At 39.0% G+C, this 14,964-nt stretch overlaps 2 protein-coding genes across 2 annotated transcripts; one reads left to right on the forward strand and one right to left on the reverse strand.

Moving 5' to 3' along the window:
- Positions 1 to 73: 73 nt before the first annotated feature.
- GCK72_016462 (uncharacterized protein) lies at positions 74 to 3,096 on the reverse strand (the record flags this gene model as incomplete). Its single annotated transcript, XM_003101417.2, has 4 exons — positions 74 to 471; positions 861 to 1,391; positions 2,141 to 2,480; positions 2,920 to 3,096. The coding sequence occupies 4 exons, from the start codon at positions 3,094 to 3,096 to the stop codon at positions 74 to 76; spliced, it is 1,446 nt and encodes a 481-aa protein (XP_003101465.2).
- A 7,025-nt stretch (positions 3,097 to 10,121) lies between these two features.
- GCK72_016463 (uncharacterized protein) lies at positions 10,122 to 14,950 on the forward strand (the record flags this gene model as incomplete). Its single annotated transcript, XM_003101411.2, has 13 exons — positions 10,122 to 10,172; positions 10,218 to 10,280; positions 10,354 to 10,492; positions 11,091 to 11,185; positions 11,452 to 11,547; positions 11,592 to 11,779; positions 12,451 to 12,692; positions 12,738 to 12,998; positions 13,292 to 13,561; positions 13,605 to 13,777; positions 13,826 to 14,022; positions 14,743 to 14,841; positions 14,884 to 14,950. The coding sequence occupies 13 exons, from the start codon at positions 10,122 to 10,124 to the stop codon at positions 14,948 to 14,950; spliced, it is 1,941 nt and encodes a 646-aa protein (XP_003101459.2).
- Between the last annotated feature and the right edge of the window lie 14 nt (positions 14,951 to 14,964).

Genomic DNA, 14,964 nt, shown 5'->3' on the forward strand with positions numbered 1-14,964 from the left:
AAATAAATATTAGAATAATAAAACGAATGGTGAGGGGAGAATTACATTGTGTCAGTACATATCATATCACATCCTAATAACCGGCGGTTCCAAACAGATTGTACGCCTGATCGGGTGAGGTTCCAATGGCGAAAGTGCGGAATCCGATGTCACGCAACGCCTTCTGATCCAAGATGAGACGTCCGTCGAAGATCGCAGCCGGATGTTGCATATCGTCGTGGATCCGAGTGTAGTTCAACTCCACAAACTCATCCCACTCGGTGAGCACGACGATGGCGTGTGCACCACGGGCGGCCGTATATGGATCCGTCTCCACTGTGATGAGTCGGGAGACGTCTTCCGCGCTCGTCACTGAAGCCAAGTCGTTGAGCATCTGCGATTTTTGCACTTTCGGGTCGTAGATCGATAGCTTCGCGTGCTCCTCCATCAGGTGCTTAATGACGTAGATGGCTGAGGATTCACGGGTGTCACCTGGAAATAGAAGAATAAGATTTCATTCTTCTTGCAATCGGACCGGATCCGGACCTTGCGATAACTCGCTTCAAAATGACAATTAGGAGTCGATCTACCTGTCAAATAGTATTTCCATTTTTACTATGAGATTATTGAGAATCGCTGTAAAATCTATTTAATGTTCAGGCTTTGATTCAAGCAAAAGATCGGCTGTTCAAGGCCCGACCACTAAATAGATTTTACAGCGGTTCTCACTAATAGTCAAAATGAAAAAAAGACTTGTGTAGACCTCACCTAGATCTACAATTTGACAGATTGATCGCCTCCTAATTGTCATTTTGAAGCGAATTATCTCAAGGTCCGGTTGCAAGTATATAAGATTTTCCACGATGGGACACTTTTCCAACCTGTATTCTTCTTGAAAGCGAATCCGAAAATGGCAATCTTCTTGTCGGTGACCGTGTTGAACAGCTCGGCAATAATCTTATCAGCGAATCGTCTCCGTTGCCAATTGTTCACATTGATCACTCCCTGCCAATACTCGGCGACTTGTGGAAGATTGAGTGATTCACACAAGTAGACCAACGACAGCACGTCCTTCTGGAAGCAACTTCCACCGAATCCAACCGACGCCTTCAAGAATTTGCTACCGATCCGAGTGTCGAATCCGACTGCGTGTGCGACTTCCGAAATTTCAGCGCCCGTTGCCTCGCAAACAGCGGAAATCGAATTGATCGAAGAGATCCGTTGTGCCAAGAAGGCGTTGGCGACAAGCTTTGAGAGCTCGCTGCTCCATGTGTTGGTGGTGATGATACGGTCACGTGGAACCCAGTTCTCGTAGATGCGGACGAGTTCGGCGACCGCTTGGAGACCTTCTGGAGATGTTTCTCCTCCGATGAGCACACGATCCGGATTGGCGAGGTCTTTCATGGCGGTTCCTACAATCAGAAATCAGTTAGAATCATACTTGCAAATCGGGCCATAACTCGCTTAAAACGCAATATTATGAGCTGAAAAATATACCAAAATGTAGATCTCAGCGAGTTCTATGTCCATGATATAATACGGTCCGGATTGTGGATCGGTAATGTGCCGCTGGCCTGGAGAAAGTGTCAAAAAACGTTAAAATGACTTTAAAAAATAAACCATTCTAGTCATACTTGCAATCCGAGCCGGATAACTTTTATCAAAAAAGTCGTATCAGGTTATTAATAGCTCAAATGATAGGTATTTGGACCTGTCATCTGACAAAGTCTAGTTAAACTTCGCAGAACATCCACAGAGTGCCAGGGCCGGCTAAAACTGCTGTCGGCCCGGCCCAAACACTTTTGCTCGGCTGTCTGTGGAAGTTCTGCGAAGTTTGACTCAATTTTGTCTGATGGCAGTTCCAAATACCTATCATTAGAGCTATTAACCAACCCGATACGGTTTTTTGAAAAAAGTTATTTAATAAAAGCCGTCGGCGCGGATCGGCCCGGATTGCAAGTATGGCTAGAATGGCTGTTTTAGTCAGTTTAGCGTTTTTCGGCCCTTTTTCACGGGTCGCGGCACATTACCGATCCACCACCCGGCCCGTATCATATCATGGACATAGAACTCGCTGAGATCTACATTTTCGTATATTTTTCAGTTCATAATATTGCGTTTTGAGCGAGTTATGGCCCGATTTGCAAGCTTGATTGTCTACCTTCAGCCAAAAATTCAGGATTCGAGAGAACTTGGAACTTGAGATTCTCATTATTCTTCTGCGCCTCTCTCAGAATACAACCGATCGATTCGGCGGCTTTCACAGGCACCGTACTCTTCTCGACGACGATTTTCGGCCCAACGGCGTACTGGGCGATCGTTCTGGACACCGATTCGACGTACTTCAGGTCCGGCGCCATTCCCTTTCCACGTCCGTACATTTTTGTGGGCGTGTTCACCGAAATGAAGATCAAGTCGGCCTCGGCGATCGCCTTCGGGATGTCCGATGAGAAGAAGAGGTTGCGGCCACGGGCGGCGAACACGATCTCGTCGAGTCCAGGCTGAAAATTCGATATTTAGGAGAAAATTCATTGAAAAATCACATTTTTGCAGGCTAACATTGAAAATTTATAACTTTTGTGCTGAGAATGTGAAAAATGACGATTTTGGTCGTTTTTGACGTCAGAAATAGCAAAAACTCGGATTTTAAGCTCAGAATTGCCAATTTTGAGCTGAAAAGTACCTTTTCTGATTGAATTATTATCTCCGCACATCCCCTTGAGAACTGTCTCTTTTTCTCTGAGTCTCTCAATTTCACACACAATTTTCTTGGGTTTTGGTAGAGCGCGGTTGTAATAAGCGCGTCGTGCTAATAGCAGCTTTCGCATTTTCAACATTTTTCGAAAAAACTGATTTCGAAGTAAAAATAGCCAATTTTGGTGATTTTTGTGCTGAAAAACGCAGAAAACCACAATTTTCACCTGAAAAAACGAAATTTACCTCATAAATAGGCAGTTTATCCGAGTTCCACTCGGCAATCTTCGCCGTATTCATGTCGACGACGGTGACGGTGATATGCGGGCATTTGTGGGCGATCATGGCACAAGTTGGCCCTCCGACATAACCCGCACCGACACAGACGACCTTCGACACCTTTCCGAACACTTGATCAGTCATTTCTGGAAGAATTTCAAAGAAATGAAAAGTTTTTATGAGAATTAAGCTTAAATATTAAGTAATATTAAGCAAAAACAAGCGGAAAAAACGACGAAAAAACTAATTTTTAAACTGCCGCTGATAAGTGATAATGCAGAACGTGCGCCATAAATGACGACAAATTATATCTCAATTTTTGCCAATTTTTTGGTAAAACTGGGTAAAACTGGGCAAAATAAGAAGAAATCCACGGAAATATCAGTAATTTTTATGATTTTTAAAGTTTTCTCCACCCAAAAATGCAAAACTTTGAGAGGAAAGTAGCAATTTTTAGTGGAAATTAGTTTCCCTGAAGATTTGTCGTGAAATCCAACGCATTGGGTGCGGCGCCAGTGCCAGTGCCCAACTGGGCGCCGGGTTTGAGTGAATTTGAAACGATTTTTGCAATAAATTTTCGATTTTTCGAATGAAAAACACAAAAATGTGACGAATAAAAAGAAAGAACAACTAATTTCCTGCCAAATAAGCCACTGAATAATTCATTCGCAACGCCACGACACGATAAAGAACACGAACAAAATCGAGAGGAAAAAGGAAGCGAAATTTGTTGCCGAAATCGTGGAAAACGTCACACGAAAACGAAAAATGGAGGTATATATCGAAAAAAGAGGCAGGAAAAAGAAACAAAAGGAAGGAACGAAAAGTGAAAATCATCAGATCAAATCGAGTGATACCGCTGGCGATTGGAGGATTCGGGAGAGGGAAAAAAGAAGAGATAAAGATCAAAAAATTAGGAGAAAAAAGAGAGGCATTGGACAAGAATTTTTAAAAGATTTTCGTCTGAATGGCAGCGAAATTTGAGAAATTTCAGCCCAAAAAGTTCAGCAATAGAAAATTGGGTGGGGCTCCATGATCGGCAACATTCCGATTATTTTTCTAAAATAAAACTGATAAGAAAAAGGGCGAAACAGCTGAAACAATAACGAAAATCGTCATTTTAAGAAAAAAAAACAATTTTTTGAAAATTATAATTTCGCGCTCAGCATTAAAGGCGCATGAAGGTGATGGGAAGCAGGGTCTCGGCACGACAAAGTTTTTACTGTACTTTAAATTTTTTTAAATTATGATGAAAAATACCCGTTTTTCGTAGATTTTCCAATACTGAAATGAGAAATTCGCTGTGTAAAACACACTTTTATAATATAAATATTTATGTGACCGCTAACCAGGACAAGGGCACATTCGTAATTAAGAAAAGAGGCGGTGGTGGACGACAAAAAAGCCAGATGTGAGGAGAAAAGTGACCTTCGAACATAAATAAATAAATGAAATGGACCAAGTTGACTCATACACACACACACACATTTTATGAAAAGGGGTCAAGTTTAAACAACGATTAAAACATAGAAAGCAATCAAAATTCTTCGTTTTACTATAAGTGAGATGGAGCGTATTTGCAAGGTTAATACAGAAAAGATACGAATTGTACCAATGACCGGATAGTGTTCTTTTTACAAAAAAGCAAATTGTCACTATTTGTTTTACATTGGGGGGGAAGGCTTGTTGAGCTTTGATTTGACAAATATTGGATTTCTACAGAGTGTGAAAAAGTTTAAAGGATTTTGAAGAAGAAGTGAAAAGTGTTATGTTTAGTGGAACAATTCAAACTTTTGGCGGAAGTATGTGCCTTAAAATCTGGTTTGTTAAGAAAAGCAGGATACGTTTGTCTAAAGGTAAAAAGTGCTTAAAAATGGGCGGAGCTTTGATACAGTATAGTTTAAGAATTCGATCAAGTGAATGGAAAAGATGATTGAAGGTCAGCACAATCGAAAAAAAATTAGAAAAAACTACAAAAATTTGTGGGAAAAGTGAGGAAACGAGCACTCATGCAAAAATATTGTCCGAGAGGACTACACGGCCGCGCAGAAAAAAACTCTTCCACGAAGGCTCCTTTTGAGTCAGGAGAACGGGAATTGTGGTGTTTAGAGTGATTTTTAGCAAATGCGTCTATAATAAGAGTTTCGTAGAATTTTCTGAAGTATCTGCAGCAAAACTAATATGAGTCCTCCTTTGAAAATGAGCATCCGGTTTAATCAACCAACATCAAACGCGCTCCACTGAAATTCATACTAATTTCGGTGGAGCGCGATGAGTCTCACCAAACACTAATACTCAATTCCAAAAAATTCCAAAGACAAACAAAGTTTCTCTGAATTGAATTGAATGAAATATTTTATTCCCAACATGTGACCTTTTTATATTTTAATGTTCCACCACCTCCTACTTCCAAAATAACTTTTCTGTTGCTTTTTTCATCTTCCAACTCATTTTTCTCCTTTTTCCCCCCGTACAACACTGATCCACGACCCAGATTAAAAGCTTCTTCTCGAGAGTGTTTTGTCATGGGTGCCCTCTTCTAAAAACTTTCCTTTTTTCTTCTTCCGTCTTTCCTCTAACTAATCTCCAGTTTTGTTGCCAAAATTAGTAAACAAACGGAACATTTTTTCGTCTTTTCCCAGATACTAATTGAGCTGAAATACATTGATGAACTCGAATTTCTTTCCTCTTTTTTTCCAAATTTTTCAAGGATCCATAAATTACTCCCTCTCTCAATCACCTACTACCCCCCATCGATCTTCTCTTTTTTATTGCCTCCTTCACTTGAAAATGTTGCAAAAAAGAAAAAGCAATAAAAAGATTGAAACAGTTGGTGCCCCCGAGACCTTTGTCCTCTAGATTTATCCTGTTTAAAGGCACTTCATGACTACTGTACCTTTTCGTCGTGAGACCCCCCATGTGTCATTTCAAGTTTGTGTCATTCATTTAGATGGATATTTCTTTTGGATTTCACAACCAGATGATCTTTTTCTTCTCCTTCAAGTGCTCTTTTTCTCTTCACTACTTGATTTTTGATCGTTTTTTCTTTATTTTAAGACCTACAAGTGTTTGTTTTCATCTGGTTAGGAGGTTTTCACTTAAATTTCGCCTTAGGCGGTGGGAGTTTTGAAAAAAAAAGTTTATATTTCTAGATGGATCATAGACGAGGCTTTAAGGATAGGTGAGAAGCAAAAAGTGTCAGTCGTGACGTTGGCGCATTTTTCAGTTTTGAAACTGCCAGAGTTGTGAATTTCTTAATATTTTTGGTATTTCATGCTAAAAAATTGGAGTTTTCTCTAAAAATTGCCATACTTTGAAGGTATGTCACGAGCCGCGATTTCTCTCGTTGTTAAATTTTTTTTAATTCTTCAATTAGATCATTAGATTTTTCTAGTTGACAATTTTTGATTAACTCTTTTAGATTTCGAGATATTTTTCCTTCTAACAGTGGCAGTTGCAAAAAGGAGTTTGAGATAACGTAGCGGGCTGGAATAACGTCCAATCTATTAAATTCTTCCTTTTTCGAGTAAATCACAACTAAGGCTACATTTCTGTAGTTGACAACTTTTTGATAGCTTTCAAATTTTTTAGATACGGAACTTCAAATACAGACGACTTTATACTGGGGGAGTGAGAGACGCAGAGAAGCGAGAGTGTTTGACTTCTCTGCGTCTCCCTGACTCTCACCTAGTTTCATTCGCTTACCTTTAAAGGTTCGTATCTCAAAAGCTAGATATCAAAAAGTGGCCAATACAAAATTATGTAAAATTTTATGTTCTCCATTTTTCTAGTTGACCACTTTTTGATAACTCTTTTAGATTTTGAGATGCACGTTTTCTAAGAAAAACTTCAAAAACTGTCATCAACTATAAAAATTGAGGTCTAGACATTATATTTATTAAAAAAGGATGTAATGATTTCTGACATGCCTCAGACGCATCGGAAATTATCCACTCAAAAATCGTTTTTTTAGACAAAAAATCCTAAAATTCAACCCTGACATTCCTGTCATGTCAGTACATCCGAACCCCTCCCCCCTTCTCTCAGGAACAATTCATGTCAGGTGTCTTTGATATCGAGTTACACCCTGAACACATTTAGTACCATCATCTCATCCATAACACTTTTCAACAGACTATTTTTATGACCTTTTTTCTTAAATCTTTTTCTATTCTCCTATTCTCACCTGCCACCAGAATCCTCAAAATTGTAAAAAGCAGTTATGTATAGTCGTGGGGTGTGTGTATTGTTTCTCTTGCTTCTTCTTTTTGACTCCACGGATCCATCATCATTCGATGCATGTCTCATGTTCTCCCACCTCCTCCTTCATACCTTCTTGTCAGCCACACTCCGCCACTTATAATTGATCGATTCGTTGTGGCGGTGCCCGAGATTTTCAGTAATCTTTCTTTTTCTGGGGTCACCCACCACCTTTGACCCATAATCCCCCTTTTTTACGTCGAGAGTGGAGAGCAAAAGGGCCCACCACTTGAAAGAGAATCCTCTGAAATTTACGAGCCGTGGTATTGGTATTTTTCCATTTTTGGGTTTAGTCCTCTTTTTTGTTTTCTAGGCATATAAACAATTGGTGGGGGTGCATGATTTATGAAGAACATATTACCTATTTGTTCGGTTGTGGCTGTCAACTTGTCAGACATGTCACAATGAGGAAAAATAAAATATTTTCTTGTGGTTTTCTCTAATTTCTTTACTCACGAAAGAAAAAAAACATCAGAATTTTTGAGAGGATCACAAAGAATTTGAAATTTGAAAATTTGGAAGAAAAAAGAAGGATCATCAGTTGGTGTCATTTATCACATCATTACTTCTCGCCTCACACGTTTACACACTCTTTGTCATTTTTTTTTGTCGCTTTTTCTTGACACTTTGAGTTTCTTTATTGAAAGAGATATCCTGATAATGTAGTTTTTTTTCCAAATTTTTAAAATGTTTTTTTTTGTTTTCCAAATTTAGATCTTCATTTTTGTAGTTAGCTATTCTCGCTTATACATAGAAAATTAAGAAGAGGAGAGTGCAGAGAAGCTAGAGTGTCGGACTTATCTGCGTCTCTCTCTCGCCCTCTTTCTCAGCGTTTTAGCGTTTATCTTTGAGGGTTCCTATCTCAAAAGCGGGAAAAGCTACCAAAAAGTTGTCAACTACAAAAATGAATATCATGACTTGATCTGTCTAAAAGTATAAGAATTTTTATAATTGAACAAATTTGGGCCGAGCTAGAACATCTCAAACTTGGTGGACTATCCCCTATTTTTTAAAGACTTTTTTTCTTTCCGAACCGAAAATAGAACTCGATAGATCACATTTTATCCGGACATTTTGAAACCGGTAGAAATTGAAACCGTAACACATTTATTAAGAATCAATTCAAAATGATGAGAGAACATGGGACTAACGTTATATGGCTCTGGAACCTTTTTAAATTGTCTCAAAACAAAAACTTACCGGACAAGTATATTATAATTTAAGATAGAAATTATCTTTAATATGCCAGCTTCTTTCTTGACGGTATCTTTACAAAAGTTTGGCCAAATTAGAACTACCCAAAATAGAATTGGTACGGGTTACAACTGTCAAATATACACAGGTCTATTTGGTTCCAATTAGTGAACCACATATTTTCGGGCGGTTCTAATTCATAGCATCATCTTCGGAAAATCCCCTAATTTTTCTAGATAACCTTTTTTCATTTCCCCGGCTTTCCTGTCTTCCAAAACCCTTAAAATTAATAGGTACTTATTTCAGATCACCCCTCTAGACCCATCAAATTCTCTTGTTTATCCATCAGTCAAAAAAATGTTAAATTCTGAACTCGGAAGAAAGCAACAAGCTATAAAAAATTTGTGTTGATGTCTTCTTCTTCTGAAAATTGGCTCAATTTCTAGAACTAAAGTTTCACACATCACGTCGTTTTCTTCCTTTTTCCCTAAATTTGTTGCATTTTTGTAGAGAATAATTCCGTTAAAAGAAAGCTACATGTTTTGTTTTTTTTGCTGTTCCGCTTATCTAATTGATCTGTTCCAATCTCTGCTAATTATATTTGTTTCGTTCTTTTTTATTTTCTTTTTTTGTTCTGTTTCTTTTTTTAACTACAGCTGTCTTCTGTCTATTCTCCGTTTTTCTTGCGGCTAGCCAAATGTCCGCTGGCCAGTCGAAAGAATTTACGATGCGTCGGGATCTTTGTGTGTGTGGTTGTGGGGAGCACCCAGAATCTGCTCCACTCAGAGAAAAACGAGGTGTCGAAAACGAAATGGGTTCCCTCCTCTCCCTTTCATACACAATTGCTACCACCACTGGATTAAACTTCTCACCGGATTCTTTTCGGATGTATTTGTGTGTGTTTGACTTTTTTCTTATGACCCGTTGCCGGTTTCTGTGTTCTAAATGTTTTGGAAATGTTGCTAAAAGTACAAAAACCATTTTATTGGAGACATGCAATAAAAATATCATATTACCGTGTCATGTCATTAGAGCTGCCGTCTTTTGTTTTTTGTTGTTGATCTTGAATTTTATCGCGAATTTTAATTTCAGTTTTCATCTAACAATTTTTAAATCTTCCCAGGTCATGGAGTCCGTGAAGGATATGGGTCGTGAACTATATCATTGGAAAGCTGAGAAAACGCGGTTTCCAAGATAATATGCAATTTTTGTCCTCAAGACCAGGTATTCGAAAAAAAACGATGGTGCTATTTTCCTCAAAATGTGTGAAAAATATCAAACTTTGACCTCGTTTTTTTTGAATACGAGGTCTTGAGGACAAAAACTGAATATTTTCTTGGAAACAGCGTTTTCTATGCTTTCCAATGATATAGGCCACGTCCCTGATCTCCAAGAAAGGAGAGACGCAGAGAAGTCAGACACTCTCGCTTCTCTGCGCCCTCTCCATCCTTCCAGTATCGGTTCCTCATGTTTGAATACCTAATGCTCTATGAACCCTTACATCTATAATTTCATGGAAAAATACTATTCTTCCTTTCGGAATCATCGCTCAAGCATAACCATTTTCAATCCCTGTTTTGCAGATGACGTTATTCAAAAAAATACAGTGGTTTTGCAATTTGATTCGTCTCAGAAGTTACTACAAATTCCTATTATTAATTGCATATACATTATTCGGAGCGTGGCTCTTTAGGACTTATGAATTACAACCCGATATGCAAAAAAGAGCATTTTTCGGAAAGAATGCAACATTGGCAAGGCGGCAGGTGAGTAGACAGAACATGGAATCGGAAAAATTTTCAGTATTTCAGCTAGCAGAACGTTGGATAGAAATGCATACCGACGCCGTGTTGAGGAATGATTCCGCGTTGCGGGTAAGTGAGATTTATTGTCTGATTTCTTATGTATGTGCGCTCTGATGAAATGAAATATTATCCTTATTTCCAGAACCGTCGAGCAGATGAGGCTGTCGAGTGGTTGCTCATTGAATTGAACTTGTCAGAATACATTAAGGATATGTCAGATGAGACACCTTGGACATGGACTGGGGCAATGTTCTATGCGGGACAGTTGTATACCACGATTGGTAAGTTTTGGTAGCTTTCTTTGATGACGTGTATCTCAAAAGCTTTAAAAGCTATGAGAAAATTGACAACTGCAAGAATAAAATACAAAACAATTCAAACAATTTTATAGTTGACAACTTTTCGATAGCCTTGCTAGATTTTGAGATACGCAGCTTTAGGTTATAGGCTTTTCAATAGGGCCTACCAAATTTAGAAAGTTCTATCTTGGCCCAATTTTGTTCAAGTATGAAAATTCTTATATTTTTAAACAGGTCTAGTCACGATCTTCATTTTTGTAGTTGAAAACTTTTTGGTAGCTTTTCCCGCTTTTGAGATAAGAGCCATCACAGATGAGCGCCAAAACGGAGAGAGGGAGATGAAGATAAGTCTGACACTGTAGCTTCTTTGCGTCTTTCACTCCTCAGTATCAAACCACCTGTCTTTGAATACTCATATCTCAAAAACTTGAAAAGCAAAAAAAGCTATCAAAAAGTTGTCAACTACGGTAATGTAGATCTAGGTGTGATTCATACGAAAAACAAAAAATTTAACAGTTTAAACGTTATTCCAGCTCGCTACGTTATTTCAAAGTTTATGTTCCTAATCGCAAATTTTTAGGCTACGGCTACCCGACGGCGAAAACCGACGAGGGTCGAGTCTGCACCGTTCTCTACGCACTCTTCGGCATCCCATGCTTTCTCATGTATCTCAAGGTCAGTTATCAATCTTCCAGCACCTTTGGACTCAGCGCAATTTGTCACCAGATGAAAAAGTATAGGGGGCGCAAAAGTCTTTTCTCTTATTAATTGATATCTCTCTTTGTTTTTATCTTTTTCTCTTGAGAGAGTTGCAACTCCGGAGCAAGTTGACTAATGAGCTGCTGAACAGCTCACTTGTTACATTACACTGGATTGGATAGAGAAAAAGAATTGGAAGATGAAAAAAAGAGATAAGGGGGTCCCAAACATTTCAATTTCAGTCGATTGGTAAAATGCTGTCAAAGAAAATGAGGAAGTACTACAAGAAGCTGAGGAGGTCAGCAGTTGGAAAGTTCCTTTTGCCAACAAGGGTTACGGTAGGTTGATTAGAGCGCACTTGCTTCACTCTCAACATATTCAGGCAATGAAAGATGGATTCGAGGATGCCGATGCGGCTGCTGCTGAAGAGCGAAAAAAGAAACCGTTCCCTATCCCAATTGCCATTATTATGCTGATTATCTGGATCTGCTTCTCAGCTTCAATGTTTTGTCTTTGGGAGAAAACATGGGTTTTCTCGTCGGCTGTCTACTTTTTCATTGTTTCGATTACGTGAGTAATGAGGGGCGCGGTTTAAATAGGATTGGAATTTTGTCAAAAAGAAGGTAGTGGCGTTCTTGAAAAGCTGAAATTTGGAGGATTCTGAAAATTTGGCAAAAATGAAAAAAAAATCAGAATCGAGTGTTTCACTAGTTTTGAGTGATTTTTAAGGTTTTGCTGGGGTAAAACGGTTGAGAGAGAATGTTATGGCTGAAAATTTTTAAAGTTTCAAGGATTTTGAACCAGTTCCCAAATTGTGTTTTAACAGCAATACAATTTTTTGTGTGCAGTTTATTTCCGCATAATGTTTTCGGTTTTGAAAATTTTCAAGATGCTTCTTAGAATAAGTTTGAAAACTATATCCTCAAAAAGGTGACGCCGTGAGGTTCTCTGAATCTGTATTCAAATGTTTTCCTCGATCAAAGTGCCTCGAAATTTTCCAGTTTAGATTTTTATGGTTTTTATGTCTTATAACTTGGTCCAATTAGACGTTATGCAACATTTCAAACAGTTTCAACTTTACATTCATAATGTTCTGAAAAATTCCCAAGGACTCAAAGGGCTCTGAAATCACACAACTTTTCTATATACTATGATTTCCTGACAACCTTATTTGACCAAATAGTTGCGAAACGTCCCAGTTGCAGATCGACCACTTTTATTTTGTTGTCGCTTTCTTTCAGAACCGTCGGTCTCGGCGACATGCTCTTCCGCACTCCAGAAATGATGGTCTTCAACTTTCTCCTTATTCTTGTCGGCCTTGCTCTCCTTTCAATGTGTTTCGAGCTCATCACCGACAGAGTTGCCAAATGGAAGCAAAAGAGATTCGATGAACACATCAAAAAAGTGCAAAAGATGGCATTTCAAGTCTTCGAGAAGGATCCATTTGTTGAGGAAGCTCCCCCTCTTGGAGTTCGGATGGCTCGTAAGTTCTTCATTAATAGAAATGTCTTAACCTCATAGTTTCCAGCCAACTTGATGCAAATCGCGGCTACCCATGTCAGTGAAGAAAAACGTGGATTCTTCGCGGAGTTCAAGGATTGGTTCGCCGGCAAAGTCACGGATAATGTGATAATGTCGAAGCTGGAAGATAGCGACGACGAATCGGATTCCGAGGAAGTTCTGGAGGAATTCGAGTCACCACAGATTGCAACAGTTACTGCTAATGATTTGGTGGTGTGTACAAATGGTGGAGGAGCAACGAGAAGAGTCAGCAAACAGAGTTATGCGTGTAAGTTAGATTTGGCTCGGGTTACGAAGAGGTCCGTCACGGTGTCAATAAAGGAGCAATTGTAAAGAATTTTGCATTTCTAGGTTGCGTGATGTTGTCGGCTGTAATGATTTTTGAATTTTTGGGAAGATCAAACCTAAAGCTTCATTTTTGTAGTTGATAACTTTTTCAAAGCTCTGCTAGCTTTCGAGATACGCGTCTTCTAACAACGGTAGGTGAAAAAAGGAGAGAGGGAGCGCAGAGAAGCAAGAGTGTGTTCCTTCACATTATAATATTTTATTTCAAAAATTCAGTATCCGACGTGTCCAACCTCTCCAACCCGAAAAACCACCCTGGCAACAACTATGGACAACTACTTGATCGAATCAAGATGATGGAGAAGTTCAAGCCAAAAAAGAACGATCTAGACTCCAGAATGTTCGCCAAGTTTCTGGAGAACAAGAAGTTGGCGAAGATTCTGGAACAAACTGAGCTCCGAGAACTGGCCACTGTTTCTTGTCAAACCGATCTCAGTGGTTTGGTGGTTCAAAGAAGAAATCCGAAGGGACGACACGCGAGAATCGGTAAGTGCGCTCTATTGAGAAGAGGTTTCATGTAAATGTTAAGGCTCCTGCTCCTCCCAATCCACAATGTCAACAATGCTAACGAAGGACCACAAGCATGCTCCAGATGAGGATTCCGTTATGTCGATCACTTTTGGAGATCTGAAATTCGATTACAGAACTGAGCCATTCATAGACGAGTGGCAGATCAGAGAGTCTAATCACTCAATTTTTGATGTGAATTCTTGGGAAAAATTATTTTTTTTTAAACAATTTCCTTTGCAGTTCGACGACGACGACATTCTAAAAATGCCTCAAAAGACGTTGGTCGCCCGTCCTGGAATGCCACCACCTCCTCCTTCCCGTTCATTGAAACTAGCTTCTCCACTAAGAACTTTGATAGAAAAAGAGCAGAAATATGATGATAATGATCCGGAGATTCAGTTAACACCAAGGAGATTAAACTCGTTGACTGATATTCAGTGAGTTTATCCTTTTTTTGAAATTCTAAAAATCTGGAACACTGTAAGTACGCGACTTTTTCAGATTGGAAAATAGCATGGGAAAGTTTTTTATTTGTAAAAATATTGTTGTGTGAATCTATTGTAACTCTTTCCTGTGCCTATGAAAAAAAAAACAGAGAAACTTTGAGAATTTGATAATCCGTCATGACTTCCCGGGCGGCCCATAATTTCCTAATTCAGATTTTTGTCCAGTTCTTCATTTTTGTAGTTGGCAACATTTCAAAAATATGCACCTTTATAGATGACCATAACATATGAGAGAAGGAAAGAGACGCAGAGAAGTTAGAGTGTCTGACATCTCTGCGTCTAACTCCCCCCTCTACCTCGGGGCGTTTCATCTTTAAGAGCTCCCATCTCAAAAGCGGGAAAAGCTACCAAAAAGTTGTCAACTACAAAAATGAAGATCATGACTTGATCTGCCTAAAAATATAAGAATTTTCATAACTGAACAAATTTGGGCCATGTTAGACGCTTTCAATCTTGACATTTCGAAACTGGTACAAATTAGAAGCGCAACAAATTTATGAGTGCTGAAAGCGGTATGGCTGCAGGCTGCACGGTTCTAAGTTCACTGAATTTCGAATTTTCTCAATTACGAATCAATCCATTCTTCATAAACTCTGTGCTTCCTTTGTGAAATTTCTCCTTCCTTCCCACCAATCCCAACATTATTTTCAGAGCTCGCAAAGTAAAAATCGGCTACGACGAGAACCTCCAACACGCTCGTCTTGTCTGTGGTCTCCTTCCGCAGGACTTTGACTCACCATCCACTTCCACGTAATGAATTATTTTAATTTTAATCATTATTTCCATTTTCAGCTCCACCTCCATGATCGACTCTGGCTATGATCTTTCGAAACGTGATGCTCCAATCAATATGGTTTAGTCTCTTCTTCTTCT

Source organism: Caenorhabditis remanei, chromosome V (assembly GCF_010183535.1).
Source record: "Caenorhabditis remanei strain PX506 chromosome V, whole genome shotgun sequence".
NCBI lineage: Eukaryota > Metazoa > Nematoda > Chromadorea > Rhabditida > Rhabditidae > Caenorhabditis > Caenorhabditis remanei.